At 35.8% G+C, this 16,001-nt stretch overlaps 1 protein-coding gene across 4 annotated transcripts; it reads right to left on the bottom strand.

Moving 5' to 3' along the window:
• Window positions 1-109: 109 nt before the first annotated feature.
• On the bottom strand, window positions 110-15,999 carry LOC127503331 (transcription factor TFIIIB component B'' homolog). Of its 4 annotated transcripts, none has more exons than XM_051876983.1 (27): window positions 15,876-15,999; window positions 14,959-15,209; window positions 13,900-14,596; window positions 12,880-12,992; window positions 12,666-12,728; window positions 12,266-12,436; window positions 11,995-12,128; window positions 11,818-11,912; window positions 11,551-11,605; window positions 11,282-11,422; window positions 11,013-11,186; window positions 10,697-10,760; window positions 10,078-10,240; window positions 9,846-9,970; window positions 8,524-8,908; window positions 7,910-8,041; window positions 7,706-7,742; window positions 6,315-6,407; window positions 5,541-6,210; window positions 5,191-5,318; window positions 3,874-4,159; window positions 3,434-3,587; window positions 3,314-3,347; window positions 3,102-3,194; window positions 1,757-2,147; window positions 1,059-1,284; window positions 110-978 (listed from the first exon to the last, which is right to left on the bottom strand). In XM_051876983.1, the coding sequence occupies exons 2-27, from the start codon at window positions 15,201-15,203 to the stop codon at window positions 889-891; spliced, it is 4,959 nt and encodes a 1,652-aa protein (XP_051732943.1). In that variant the 5' UTR covers window positions 15,204-15,209; window positions 15,876-15,999; the 3' UTR covers window positions 110-888. The 4 variants fall into 4 exon arrangements, with proteins under 4 accessions (XP_051732943.1, XP_051732944.1, XP_051732942.1 ...); XM_051876984.1 differs by having other exon boundaries at window positions 110-975; window positions 10,078-10,243; XM_051876982.1 differs by having other exon boundaries at window positions 10,078-10,243.
• Window positions 16,000-16,001: the final 2 nt, after the last annotated feature.

Here is a 16,001-nt window from a genome sequence, read left to right on the forward strand (position 1 = left end):
CGACAAGACTGCCCGTTTGAGTTGAATTACATTGCTATTAATTTACATAAACATTATATATTATGTTATAAATGTACATATTCAGACAGATAGAAAAAAAATACCTGAATTTCAACCTTTAAAACGTACATTTTTATTAACATATTTACAAATACATAAGTAAAACATTTGCTTGAGAACATTTGAATACAAATATGAAGAGCGAATATGAACTGCATAAGCTTTGTGGCTAAAAGCTAAAGATAAAAAAAAAAATGCTACAAAATATGTTGCAAAATGCTAAAATCCAACAGCATGTAGTTGAAAAAAAAGGACAGTGCTTATTTAAAATGGAGGTTTGTTTCAAAGCTGCTCTTTAAAAAAAATATATATATAAATTATAAAGAAAAAAGGTCACTTCCAAAAAAAAAATAAATAAATACTGAAGGGAAAAAAAAAAAAAGAAATATTGCCAAATGTTACAGAAATGGCTGAGAGAAATGAACATGTTGCTAACTGATAACTGGAAATAAAATAAAATGCGGAAGGTTAAGACTAACTATCAAATAATTCACAGTTAAGCTCAGTCGTATTTTAACTTTATATCATGAAGAGTGCAACTGTATCAAAACATGTTTGCTTTACCATAATGTGAATTAATACTTATTTATCCTCAAAAAAAAAAAAAAAAAAAAAAATATATATATATATATATAACGAAAGACATCATTAATATTTCGACAGAGTTACTGAGGTATGTTTTCACTGGATATCTTCAGTTGTGGTTTTTCTTTGTAAAAGTGTCCTGGTAAAAACTTAACATTTTCACATCTATACACTACTGATGTCAAACTATATTTGTCACTGGTTAGTTGGTTGTTCCTGGCTCGTCATTCCATCTTTAAGGCCTCAATCCATGTCTTCTAGTTCATCAACTTCAGTAAAGATGTCACTGAAAAAGTACTTGGAGACACTGGTGGGTTCTTCTTCTGAGTTCTGCTGAGAGATGGAATCCAGTTCTATTAATACAAATATACAAACTGGCTTTAAAAGTACTGGAACATCAGACTGTATGATACCTCAATGACAGATGCAGTGGTGGAAGCAGAGGTCGGTGACAGTCGCTTTACTTTAGGGTTTGTTGCCATGTTAACAGGGCCAGCCGCTATCTGTTTTCTCTCAGGACGTACGGTGTTGACTGCTGGTTTCTGGGGGCCTGGTTTGGCCCCTCGATGAGCTGCTGGTGGTCCTTGTGTACTCTTAGAAGAAATAAAGGACAGGAACCCCTTTGGTCTTCTGCCAGGTCTATAGAAGAACAAAAATAAAACAAATGGATTGTAATGTCAAAATGTCATATTTCTTAGGGATAAAATCAAAGCCAGTATCATTTTTTGTTTATGAGGACCTATTATGCTTTTTTACATTTTCAACTTTCTTTAGTGTGTAATGTTGCTGTTTGAGCATGAAAAAGGTCTGCAAAGTTACAAAGCACAAAGTCACTCCAAAGGGAGCTATTCTTTCTGAAACATGCTCAAAGTAGTTGGCCAATCACAACACACTGGTCCTACTGACCAATCAGAGCACACTGCTCTTTTCAGAAGGAGGGGCTTCATAGAGACAGGAACTAAACAGTGTGTTACTGACAGACTGGGAAACGAGGTGCTGCAATAAATGTAAAATATGTGAAAAATAATGTGTTTTTTTAACATTCAAGCACGAAAACCTATTCCAGGAGACCCCAAAAACAAAATCAAGACTTTCTAAAAGAGCCATTTACCTTGTAAGCGGCCCGCTTGTGGCAATAGGCGTGATTTGACTGACACCTTGCGAGTCTGATCCACTTGCTAACTCAACTGTCTCTTTGCATGGGAGGTCCACCTGTCCCATGATGCCTTGGGAGGGACCCTCTTGAGGATCATTTTCTTGCTGAGGTGAACTGGTCACAGAAAGGTCTGTGTTTGCTTCTCTTTCTGAGGCGGTGTCTGATGTTGAGTTGTCGGTTGTCGAAATGGCAGCAGGCACAGTTTGCTCTGGCTTTGATCTCGTCTCTCGTGTTGAAATGGGTAACGAGGTAGTCTCTTTTAAAGAGAGCTCTGCTGTGTCTTCTTTAGCATGAACACCTCGAGTATTTCTGCTTGAAATGGGGATGGGTTTAACCTGCAGCTTTGCTGAACACAGAAGAAAGAGTTCATTGGTAAAACCCATGCTTTATGTGTTGTCATCTTGATTTGGAAAAACGGACATATATAATTAGAGGATTGTAAGATTTAATAACAATGTGTTAACAGGTAGATAATGTGGAGTGTCAAATAATGATTTTATGCTCACTCCCAAAGTGCGCCCACATAAAGCCGCCTCTCAGTACTAAACTGTGTTCTTTTTCGCTGCTTGTTGCACTTAAACAGTCAAATACACACAAAGCAAGTATTCCCATAAACACAGTCAGTTTTGTTTTAAGTGAACATAAACAGTTGAGAAAGAAAACACGTGTAACAGAATAATGGATCCGAGTGTCAGGTGTTAAAGTGACAGCAGCCTAATATACCTGCTGCTAAATTATGAGATAAGATCGAAAATATCTATATGGCAGTTTTTCCCCATGGTATCGATGTCAAACTTGTGGCCAGTGAAAATGCTGAGTGGCTAGTAACTTTGGAAAACCACTAGCCACAGTGGCTGGTGAGCAAAAAAAGTTAATGTCCACAAGATTTTTTTAAAAGAAATTAATACTTTTATTCAGCAACAAGAAATTTATAATGTTACAAAAGATTTCTATTTCTAATAAATGCTTTTCTTTTGAATTTCTACTCATTAAAGAATACTGAAAAAAAAGTATCATGGTTTTAACAAAAAATATTAAGCAGCACAACTGTTTTCCACATTGATCACCTAATCAGCATATTAGAATGATTTCTGAAGGGTCATGTGACACTGAAGACTGGAGTAATGATGCTGAAAATTCAGCTTTGCATCACAGGAATAAATTACACTTTAAAATATATTATGGTAGGAGATATTTTTTAAATTGTATTAATATTTCACAATATTACTGTTTTTACTGAATAAAATAAATGAAGCTATTAACCATTAACAAATTGGTAGTGTAATTTCTTCTCCCTTACCTCTTCTTGTTCTCTCAGGTAATTTTCTCTTGTTCTCCAGATGTTCCTTCTCATCTTTATTCCTCTCTGCCACAGGGCTTTCCAATAATTCCACTAATAAGACAAAGAAAATGTGCAATGCATGAACAGATGTTACAACATGCTGAAGGATGATAATCTGTACCATATAGATTTATTTTTTAATTATAAAGATTTGTTGAAAATATTCTCACCATGATGTTCTGCCTGACTCTCACCATCGGTACTCTAGGAAGGAAATTACCTCACCATTAGTCACATTTTAGACTATTTATCAAGCATCAATAGTGCTGAAGTCAAGATGTACGCTTTACCTCCTGAGATGTTAAGGCTGGTGTCTTGCGTTTCAGTTCTCTTTTCCTTGATTTGTCCACGTCCCCCCCTCCACTTTTCCTTTCCTCATCCTCTGACACAGGAACTAAAGCATCTGTGATCAGAAGGTGAGATACCTCCCTGCTCTCATTAGCACTGAAATTAAGCAGAACGTGTGGGGGAAAAAAGTAATAAATACAACAGAAAGGTCATGGTGACATTTGCAAGTGAATGAAATCTGGTTTAGACACTGTGAAACTTGAGAACACTGAGAGTCTCACAAAATAAACTTAAATATTCATTCATTTGGTTAACAAATTGTCAACTAGGAGAAACCAGGACAAAACGTTCTCACAACATCTCACATTATATTTATTTATGAGGTGGAGAATTGTCTCAGTGTGTTTTACAGCATCAGATAACAGTTTAAAGCACAGCATACCTTTGACCATGAGAATGCAACTCAGACACCGGTGTCAGTGGGAGAGGCTCTGTCCTAAAGCCCGCCCCCTCATCTACAGTGGGTGGGATTTCAGTGAGAGACAGTATAAACACAGGCTCTTCAGGAATGGGTTCAGAAGATGTCTCTTCTGATTCAATGCTTGATGCAACCTCTTGTGCTGCACTTTGGGAAACATCAGATTCTGTGGTAACTACAGCACCCTCTTTAGGACTTTTAGTGAAAGTGCTCGTGGAAGACTCGGCAACAGGCGGCTTCTCATTTATTACTGCAAGGAAACAAATACAAACATAAAAATTCATATTTGCTTTTGTTTTGAAATGTTTTTTAGTAATTGTTCTGTTTAGGTGAATCTCATGAAACCTCTTAAGAACATAAATGTGATATTTCAAGCCAAAATCAAAACATAAGAAAAATTTAATAAATAAAAATAAGTTAAATAAACTTACTATATGTTGCATAATAAAAATGAAACTGATTTTTATGAAATTTTCAATCATTTTTACATCAATAAAGCACATTTTCAAAATAAACTGTAATGAGAAAAAAATCCATACTGTAATAATTAGAAAAATTATATATTATTAAAATGTTAAAAAAAATGTATACACCATGGTAGTATGTTATACCAAAGTCCCTTTAAGACAAGTAATTTCACTCGGCGGCCATCTTTGAAACGCCTCTCAGGCATTTAAGTGCAGCTCCTATCTCTTTGAATGGGGAAACATCAAATTCTCCAAAGCTTTTTGCCAAGCTTTTGATTCAATTTCATATTTGAAATCACCAATGAAATCTGACAACATCTGTCTCATAAATTTTTTTTCTAAACGCTCGAATCATGACAAAAAAATGGTCTTTTTCAGGCTGGATCAAGCTAATGCGCATGTGCATTCCTAAACGTGTATCATTTCGGTGGCGCGCGTCTGACTGTTTCTATAGGAACCGAAGCTTCTAACGGCCGCTGCAGTGACGCAATGACTTTACCAATCGACAATCGGCTCTTATTTTTGAAGGCGGGACTTATTCCGCCATATTGCGCGTTGCACTTTCTCCCATTCAAAACAGTATGAGTGACACGTCTTGTGTTATTCTATAGTCTTTGATTATACTGCATTTAATCTCTGCTTGTTTTTTTTTTGTTTTTTTTTTAAATGTACCTATTACAGTTACAAAAATTTGATTTTTCTAACTATGCAAAATATAATATGTATAAAATATAAATATAATATTTTGTGACAGTCACCTGTTTAGAGCCATTTCACATTTTATATAATAGTGGCTGGGTTTGAATTGTCGTACCTGTTTTGTTTTGTGTCTGTGTGCGAGTGTGTCTGGATGTCTGAGTCAGGTTTGGTTTAGGTTTGGGTCCGCGATGCCTCCTGACAGGTTTAGTGGGCTCATCTGATGTGTTCTGAGACTCACTCACACTGAAACACACAACATACAGACATTATTTCAGACTACTCATTTTTTAGACACATGAATATCAGTCTCAAGTTATGGGATCTGAACCACCGCCATTGCAAAGCGTTCATTTTTAGCTATTCAAGGAAAGTTGAATCACAAAAGATCATTGACCAACAGTATCAGTAAAAATAAATGAATTAAAAATAAATAAATAAATGGTTCATATACTACAATTTTATTACCTATTAGTCAGTTGCGGTTCTCTTGTCTCCTCTTGTTCTTTCACTTTTTCCTCTGTGATTATTTCATCATTCTTTCTCTTCAGAGATGAGACAGATCCATTATCTTCTTTAGTCACCCTTTCAGGAACAACATTGGGACTTTCAGATGATTTTTGCGGCTGTAGTACCTCAGGGTAAGTAGAAGAGACTGACCGGTGATCCACAGGAACTGAATCTTCTTCCATGGGTTGTGTTGCATTTTTATCCTTTTCTCTGACAGATGGAACCTTAGAGGTCTCCACAGAATCTGTAACAAGTTCTGGACAGATTTGCTGCTGCGGAGCTTGTCTGGTTCTCAGACCTTGACCAATATTGGGTTTGGGCTTAGAGAAACGGCCTCTTTTAGGTGGTGGAACACTAGTGGAACAAGCCAAATCCTGTGTCTCATGTTGAATGGGTCCAAGATGAGCATCAGTTGTCTGTGATTTGATTGGCTCCTCATATGAGGTAGGGGTTTCTTCAGCAGAAAGTTCTGGAATATGCGTTTCACAGCTTGAAAGTTCAATATCATCTTTCGTCTCCGTCTCGCAACTTACAGAAGGACAGGACATGATGGCTGTTTCTGTGATAACTTCCTCATGGACGACCTCTTCATGTACAATGCTTGACTGTCCAACAATATCATTTTCACCTGAAAAAGATTTAATTCAATCAATCTTCTGATGAAGATTTCAAATTTGAGTGCCCATTTGGATTGAGGTAAATAAGAGGGTTGCATTATGAAGCTATTCTTACCTGTACAGGATATTTCGGATGTATGGGTCATCTGAGCTGAGTTCCCGATGGTCAGAAGAGTCTGGGCAGCTTCATTGTTGATCTCCTTACATACTGAAAGAAAGATGTATAAATGATGAATTACCAGAATACTAAAGCTTTTGGGTAAAAGGCTTGCATTAAAAGTTTAGTTGATTACATCATACGCTGCCCGGCCCAAAAAAAAAGTCACAGTTTGGATTTTAGTAGGCAAATACTTAAGAATCTATGAATGGATCATTATTACAGTGATTATTATTTTTCTAGCATGTTATATGTTTGGCAACAATTCTTTTAACCCTAACTGATGGAGTGTGTAGCTTTTCATTTCTTAAACAACCATGTAGGAAGACGCATCATGGCCATATTCCAGTTTGATAATGTCAAGATTCACCAGGGTTAAAATTGTGAAAGAATGGTTCAGAGAGCATGAAAAATCATTTTCACACATGAATTGGCACATGAGTCCAGACCTTAATTTCATTGAAAGTCTCTGGGATGTGCTGGAGGAGACTTTACAGAGTGCTCACCTCTTGCATTGTCAATACAAGATCTTGACCAAAACATGATGCACCTCTCGATGGAAATAAATGTTGTGATGTTATTTCCATCAAGAGGTGCATCAATACTAAGAAATTCAAAAACTACTGGAAAAAATAATGATATCATTTATAATATCATTTATGATACTATATATATATTAGAGTATACAGTATAATATATTATAATATCATAGTATAGTATATTAATTATATTATCATTTAAATAATTTATACAATTTTAAAACATCACACATTTAAAGATTTTTTATTGTTTTTATTATTATTATTTGAACAAATATGTAAATTGTAATAAAACAAATATATCCTAAATGAATAAATGTATCCCAAATTATTTTTTTTTATCCAAATAGTTTTCAGTTTATTTTTTGACTAATTTTATAATTATTTTTATTATATAAACAATATGTATTATATAAACAACTGTAAATTTACGTGAAACAAATATATTTTTTTCATCCAAACAGAAAATAAGGCTTGTATCTGTGCTTTTTTCCCCAATTTGATGTTAGAATTGTTTTATTATTATTTGAACAATTGTGTGAATTGAAATTATAGACAAATTTATCAAATAAATTAATTAATTTATCTAAACAGAAATCTAGGCCAGTATCTGTGCATTTTTGCCCACATAATTCGATGTTGTGAAATAAACTTTCATTGCTTACAAGAGACCTTTTTGAATAAATATGATTACTAGACATAAATGCTTGGTTAATCTAGATAATAACTCATGTGGTAGCTTATTCAGTTACATTATTTGTTTCTCCATGTTTGCTGGTGGTAGGAAAGCTTAAGAGAGTTTCACCTTACCTTCCATGTGGTCTGGGTCAAGAAACTCAATGACATCCTTAAAAACAAATCAGACACAAATTAGTACCATCTGCTACAAAAACCAAAACAATTCCAAAGTAAAGAAACTAGATTCAGCTGACAACAAATGAACTGTGTTTATGATGGACACCACAACAGTAAACAGATCTGACAAGGGACATAGATGACGCTGGGGAGACTTACAGCAAGCAGGTCCAACTGGTGTTCATAAGAGACAGGGCCAGCGGGCAATGCCGCCTGCTCACATGACATCTCGGGGGAAAAAACATTCTGGGATGTGCCCAGGATATCAGGCACATTCACAGAAATGTCCAGCTGGGAGCCAATGTGAATGAGTGACAGAAAAAAAAGGGGAAAGACAATGAAAGGTAGGAAGGTTATGAGTTTTTGATATGACATGCAGAAATGAATATGAACAAAATGGTGAAACAAAACTGAACATAATTTTGGTCAGAAACATATTCTAAGCAAGTGCATGAATGTAAGCACTTCCATATTGTGTTATTTTATATGTGTACTTTTTAGCAAAATAAAAATTGTAGTAATATAAAATTCTGTAATTTTTCCAAGAATACTGTGGCACCTTGGGGGTTGCCAGACACCCCTGGCGTAAAATATGTTTCTGGTCTTATTTTATGAAAACTAACCATAACAACATAATTTATGCAGAAAAAAAAGAAAAACATCAGACTCAAGCAGGGGAGTTTATGAACAGAGCAAGCCACACTGATGGCAATAATATGTGATGAAGGGGGTTCCACTAAGGTCCTTTATGGTATGATAATACATAAACACACCTCTTCCATGGTTTCTACCACCTCTGAATTAACAGGCAGTAGAGGTCGTAGACTCATTGGCACAAATGCCTGGTTTTCCTCTTCAGAGTTTGAAGGAAAGTCCACCTGGCTCAGGACACAATCTTCTACGTCCTCATCCTCCTCCTCATCATCTTCAGTTCCAGAGGCCAGTAAGGTCACCAATCTAGATTTCCCCCTCCTTTGCATGCCCTGTTTCAATGTGGGGCCTGGTTTTAATTTATCCCTCCGGGCGGGTGCCTTGATGCCCTGATTACAAATTTTGGAAGACACAGGAGGTTCAGAGAGCTCTTCCTCATCTTCCTCTTCCTCTTCCTCTGCCGCTGCCTGCATCACATGCTGAGAGAGCTTAGGGATCCTTCCTGACCTAAATAAAAGAGAAATAATAATTAGCATGACTACTTAAACTGAAAACAAGACCACAGAACAATGCCTAAAAAAATAATGATCATCAAAAATAAAATAAGTTGATTCACACATCCATCTAGAGCTGCACGATTTTTTGTTTAAAATAGAGATACAAAATAGCATGTAATTCACTAGAGGTTCTGACAAAATGTTAATTGCTGCAGTCTATTAAAAAATATTTAATTAATTAGAATTTTTTTTTAAATCAGTCTGAATGAATGATTCACTGACTCATAAAGACTTCACTTGTTTCATTGCTGAGTACCTTATGAGCACCTGCCGAGATCTTGATAATTTTTAAAAAAAATTTGAGTTGCTGGCTTGAATGGGGTATGTGCGGTTAAACAAGCTGATTTGGCAATGTATCTAAAGTTGGTGAGGAAAACCAGGAATAAGTTTGTGTGGGTGTTTGCATCAAGATCGCGATGTTTTAACGATTAAACGTGCAGCTCTACATCCATCATAATAATGATCAAATGATTCTGAATCTATTCACAATTGTATCCGCATTGCAGTGTTGTTATTGTTAATTAAAACTAAAACTATTCAAAATCATTTTCGTTCATTAAAGTAATGCTGCAATAAAATAACATAAATATTAGATGAACAATTAAGCTGAAGAAATCTTGCCTAATTGCAAAGTTCAAGCTGAAGTACTAAATTTATTGAAACTAAACTGAAATTTCAAGCTAAATAGAAATGCAAAAAAACTAATAAAAATGAAAAACACACATTAAAAAATTACTAAAGCAAAAATTTAAATAAGCTAATTCAAAATATAAATAAATACTATAATAGTATATAAATAACACAAGAAAAAAACAACAACAACATACAAATTGCATTGAGAACCCTAACCAGGTTATGATTGAAATCGTCTAAATATTCAAGCTTACCTGGTTGGTTTATTAAATATCTGTTCATGTACAGTACTCAGATCAGGTTCTTCCTCCAAATCTTCCAATTCAAGGAGAACTTTAGACCTCCTCTTCTCCTTCTCTTGTAATAAATCTGAAGGCACCTAAAAAGAGTGAATTATACAATTATGTCAGATAAAATAGACTATTCTGTACAGTAATACACACGTAAAATTTGTGGAATCTCACATTAAACAGCTGAAAATGTTACCTTGGGGGACCTGTCCATTTTACTCTCCTGCCCAGGCTCCGGGCGCCTGTTCCCCCATCTGCGGCTGAGATTCGGGATCGGTCTCTGAGGTCGACCCTTGAGCTGAGCCGGTTTAATAGCTGGACTCTTGTTTATGTTCTCTGATGAGTCAGATTCCTTTAACCTGCTAGAATGAGAATCATTTTCAGCCCCCAAATGGTCTCATCATAACATAATAAATTACAGTAAAGTCAGTAATTTTTTATTTTTTTTTATAGAAATTAATACTTCATTGTGAAAGGATCCTTTAAACTGATCCACAGTGACAGTAAAGACATTTATAATGTTACAGAAGAGTTTTATTTCAAATTTGTTCTTTAATAATTTCTATTCATCAAGAATCCTGAAAGAAAATCAGTTTCCACTAAAATATTAAGCAGCACAACTTTTCACTCTTTCAAAATTGATAATAAAAAAAAGGTTTCTTGAGCACAAAATCAGCATGTTAGAATGACCCTAAACTTTTGAATGGTAGTGTACACGTCACCTTTACTTGGTAAAAAATGACTAAACGCATCTTTAAATGTAATGATGCAAGATATCTGTAAGGATTCAATCATATAATTTGATTAATTCTTACCTGTCATCTTGTGACTGACCATCAGAAGTGGCATTTTCACAGTCCTCAGATTCATCTATTGCAGCTACAAACCATGAATATACATCAAATGTTTTAAAAAAAATTCAATAATCAATAAAATGAAAAATTCTATAATAATAATGATAATATGAAAAACAATCTACAAAAGACAGGCAGTAAGTTTCACTATTCATAGGCTGTTATTTCAATCTAAAGATATGCTTTGAACCAATTTAAGATATTCTTCAGAAATTTGAGACTATTACAGAACAACAAAAATGAAAAATATTTCCCATTGTTCCTTCTTAAATCATACCCTCTCCATTCATCCTATTGATTCTCCTCTGTGGAGTATTCACCCCTCTTCCCCTGCGTTTCTTTGAAGTGGTATCACTTCCTCCATCATTTGAGAGGTCCTCATTCTCCTTTTCTCCTGCAACCACATCACTGTCCGAATCCTCTGAAGTGTCCATTTCCTTTCTTTTAGCCGCTGTATCAGAAAAACGTGCAAGTGTGCGTGAGAATTTGTCCAAAAAACTGTGAATCTTAAACAGATAGACAGATTGAAAGTTAAAAGCAACCGACCTCTCACTTTCCTTTGGACTCTACCCTGTGCTTTAGCCAACTTGATGAGCTCTTTGTTTTTGTTTTTCTTGCTTTCCTCGTCTTTTAGGACCTGCTCCATTAATTTTTTGAAGAAATCTAGATCTAGACGTCGTTTCTCCTCTGAAAATGTACATCAGTTTACTTCATTTTCAACCATCTTTCTTAATACTTAATTCCATAAGGAATCAATTTCATTTGCCTTTTAAAATGCTGGTCTAAGGTGGTAGGAACTGCTAAAGGTCACTTACTGAAAGCTTTATCTATTCTCCATGAGTTATTTTTCTCCTCTTTCTTGAACTTGTTCTGAGGGAGTAAGAGAACACCAAAGAGGATGGTTATTGAGGCTTTTGAAGATGAGCTTGTATTTTTAATATTAAATTTTTGAACCGCAAACTTTTGGACAATAGTATGAAATCAACAATCAAGCATACAATCAAATGAAATCAATCAAATATCAAGCATACAAGTGTTTTATGATATGCATACAAAAGGGCAAAACACAATATTGTGACCACCTTAATCTCCAATCGACCTCTGTGTGGAAACAGCTGACCAATCATGGAGAAGTCCGTCCCCACCATGCTGATGGCCAAGTAAAACATTTCAGTCTCTGAAAAAGTCATAAAAATCCTATATAAATGAACTGTACAACACACTTTAAATCAAGAGGTGAACTGTGATTAACTTCCGACCTCCATTGGACCAGGGTTTGGTGTAGGTGCCCTTCCTAAAGCTGGAGTAAGTGGTGGTGGAGCCACGTTCAAATATAGGATCTCTGTCTTCTGCCGGATTGGGCCCGTTTGCCCTTGACACCTGGACTGTTAAACTACACACCCACACAACAGAACAAAAAGCATTTTAACACTGGAAATATTATACTCTTCACCGTCACTTCTACTAAAATAATTCTGGACTACATTTCTCTATGAGCAACAGCTCAGGATAAAAAGGAACGTCACTGACCTCTCCTCGTCTATAATCAGAGAGCCATCCTCCGCCACCTTCACCCTGGGCACTAGCAGAGGTTCTTCCTCTAAAGGCTGAGTTTCTTCCACTCGCTCCTCATCTTCCTCATGACCAACATCTTCTAGTACTGTCTCCTGAACTGATGGAGCAGCTGGGGTCTTAGAAGAACTGAAGAGAAACAAGAAGTTCTGATGAGTGTTTAAACCTTATACAGTATTTTTAATAAAGTGTTTAAGTCTGCAAAGTTGAAACGAGTCGTCAGTAATTCCAGTCTTACATCCTGCATGAACCTACATGTAAACCTACTGTAGGAGACATCCAAAACAAAATTAGGAGCCTTTAAAATAGCATAATAGGGGAACTTTATCTATAATAATAATACTAATACAAGGCTTACGTTGGTGTAGGAGAGTCATCTAATTCTGTATCTGATGCTTTCTGCTCTTCTTCTGTGAAAGACCTGTAAAGAAAACCAAGGCATTGAAAACTAGAAAACAGAGGTTTGTCATAATTGCTGCACACCCCGTTACATGCATCACAAATCCAATATCAACACTTCCGTTCACATGGACTTCCAAAACACACACACAGGAATTAAGAGCGGCACGTACTTCATCGGGTTGGAAACAGGCAGGTAATAGATCAGCTCTCTCATGGTCATTTTGGTGTGATCTTTAGGCGTCTTGCGTTCTTTGATTCCCATCTTGGGTTTCTTCTTGTCTTCCTAGATTCAAGTGTCGATGGAGAGGAGCATATTAAAAAGCATTGAAATAATTCTCTTAGGAATTCCACATAAAGTGACAGTCCCAACATATGCCAGGATGAAACGGCACTGATTAAATTGTGAAATTGAAACTTTAATTGGTCAGTAAAGTTTCCTAAAGACCATGGGCAACAGGTTAACTTCTTTCTTCGAAATGGTCAAACCAGTTCAGAAATATGTATAAAAGTGACTGGAAGCAATTTGAGCTACAGAAACCATTTCCAAAGTTGAGAAGAGAACCATATGCAAATTGAAATTACGAATAAGAGTTCAACTTCTTATATGGGATTTTACATATTTTATGAAAATATCCATTACCATTCAAAGGTTTGGAGTCAGTAAGATTTGAATACTTGATTTGAATACTTTGGAGTCAGTAAGATTTGAAAAAAAAAGTAATGAATACTTCTATCCAGCAAAGATGCATTAAATTGATCAAAAGTTACAATCAAGACTTTATATTTTTACAAAAGATTTCTATTTCAAATAATCATTTTATCAAAGAATCATGAAAGAAAATTTAATCACAAAAATACTAAGCAGCACAACATTTCAAGTTTTCAACACTGTTTCTTGAGCAGCAAATCAGCATATTAAAATGATTTCTGAATGATCATGTGACACTTGAAGACTGGAGTAATGATGCTGAAAATTCAGCTTTGACATTACAGGAATAAATTACATTTTAAAAATATATTAAAATACAAAGCAGTTATTTTCAATTGTAATAATATTTCACAATATCACTGCTTTTACTGTATATTTGTTTAAATAAATGCAGCCTTGGTAAGCATAATAAGAGACTTTGAGAACCACCTTTGTTCTTTGTACACAACAAAAAACAAACTAATGTAAAGCACATACACACCTTGTCTTTGTTCATTTCTTTTTTAAGAAGCTCCCGAAGTTTCCGTGCCTGAGCTAACTTCACCATGTCTGCTGGGTCGTTCAGAGTTTTCAAAGATTTGAGAATTTTCAATGGCGACTGAAGTTTTTTAATTCTTTCTCTTAACAGATCAGTTTGGCTTTGCCCTGGAGGTGGCCCAGAATCACTCTCCTGTTGTACTACAATGTCTTCCACATTAGAAGGAACCGGACACTCTGGAGGGTTTTCATGAACCAAAACAGCATCAGGTTTGGAAGTTCTAAGGGGATGTTGGGACTCTCCTTGCTGGGCGGTCAATGGTACAACAGTGTCTTCCAATTCCCGATCCACTTGAGTATCCGTCTTTCGGTCATTCTGCAGTGGGGCTGCAGGGATGGGCTGTACTTTAGCCTGTCTGCCCCCTCCAGAAGGTCTCCGTCTTCCAGGAACCCTGGGGTTGTGGACAGGCTCAGGTATCTGAAGGGAAGACTCTGCAGTGGGGGTTGATGTTTCAGGGTCACTGGGTGTTATTTGTTTTACAGGGGACTTGGATGGGGATTTAGGAGTCCTAGAGGAGGCTGGGGAAGCTCGTGGTTTGGCTAAGTTGGGCAGAGCTGTGAAGCGTTTCCTCCTCTGAGGACCAGAAGTCACAGAGGTGCTTTTTGAATCCTGGGCATCAGAATTTTTAGATGCTGCATCCCTGTTGTGAAGCAAAGAATCAGTGATAAAACAGGAACTCTCTATTGCATAAAGTAATAACCTAACAATAACACTTACTAGTAGTAACCTAACAAAAAGAAAATTCTGTGGAACATCAAAATTCTTAAAGCAGCTTTAGCAGTATTCTATGATAATTGCTACAACTAAAATTCATCGTCTCTAATTAGTAATTATTAGACATGCCATTATTATGACCTAATATTAATTGACAACTTAATGGAATATTTGAACCTTAAGTCTTTACTCCAATTAATTGATTCTTTAAGTTTTAAAAAATTCAAATTTACAAAATTCTTTAATAAATGTAATAAGATATTTATTAGACTGAAGGTTCAGACTCACTCTCCATGGCTAATGGCCTCCAACTGGTTACTAGAGCTGCTGCTCTGAGAGGCTTCCTCATTAGTCCGCTCCAATGCTGCTATAGGTGGGTCAGTCTTCAACTTCTCAGCCATGACCTCTGACCCCTCAGATGGAGCAGAGTCAGCAGGACCCTGGGGAGGCTGAACATTATCTCGAGAAGCTGTCAGAGTTCGGCCTGTGGGCTTCACATTGGGCCGGACACTAATTCTCGATCTGCGCATCATCTTTCTCTGTTTAGAGGGAAAAGATATATATAAATTAATGTTATTATATATATTATTATATATTATATAATAATATCTCATTTGAAGTATACTCAGAGGTATACTCATTGCATACTCATGCTAATTCTCGATCTGTGCATCATCTTTTTCTGTGTAATAGTTTTATGATATTAATATTATAATTTACAATAACACATTAGTGCAGTTAATTAGAAGTATACTGTCATGTAAGCTAAAATCTTTCTGACGTTCTTACATTCAGTTTGACAGTTGAGGGTGGTCATTAAGTCCAAATTCAATTAAATGTAATACACTCATGTGTCTCAATGGGTAATAATCAAAAACTAACAAACGTCTATGTGACAACTGCACACAGTGATGTTTACAGCATTTCTGTTCTCATTGCATCAGAATAATTCTTTCCCATACTTTTATATGCTGCTTTATTTTCAGTAGTCATTGCGATTCACAAATATTTAATTTCCAGCTCCTCGAAACAAATGGCTCTTTGATTTTCTACAAATTTTTGAATTGGTTTTTTTTTTCGAGTGGCCATTGAGAGGGTCCTGTCCAACAATGTCCATTAACACATGCTGGTCGGTTTATTAGAAATAACATTGCTTTTTACAACATTACTATAAGTTTACATCTTTGGCAATTTCATAATCTTACTTTATTTGGAGGTCCAGGGTGATTTTATTGTAAAAAATCTTCAGCGGCTCACGTCCTCCATGCTTGCTATCTGTTACTGGGCATGCGCCATATTGCGTACTGATACCCGGAACGAACGTTTCTTCT

The sequence above is a fragment of the Ctenopharyngodon idella genome, chromosome 21 (assembly GCF_019924925.1).
Source record: "Ctenopharyngodon idella isolate HZGC_01 chromosome 21, HZGC01, whole genome shotgun sequence".
Taxonomy (NCBI): domain Eukaryota; kingdom Metazoa; phylum Chordata; class Actinopteri; order Cypriniformes; family Xenocyprididae; genus Ctenopharyngodon; species Ctenopharyngodon idella.

What these genes read in the sequence shown, in the direction of transcription:
- LOC127503331 (XM_051876982.1), bottom strand. Translation starts at nt 15,203, where the DNA reads ATGATGCGCAGATCGAGAATTAGTGTCCGGCCCAATGTGAAGCCCACA. An exon ending in GGTCAGTCACAAGATGACAG is followed by an intron (nt 10,244 to 10,696) that starts GTAAGAATTAAT and finishes TTCTCATTCTAG; the next exon opens with CAGGTTAAAGGAATCTGACT. An exon ending in ATCCGAAATATCCTGTACAG is followed by an intron (nt 6,211 to 6,314) that starts GTAAGAATAGCT and finishes AATCTTTTTCAG; the next exon opens with GTGAAAATGATATTGTTGGA.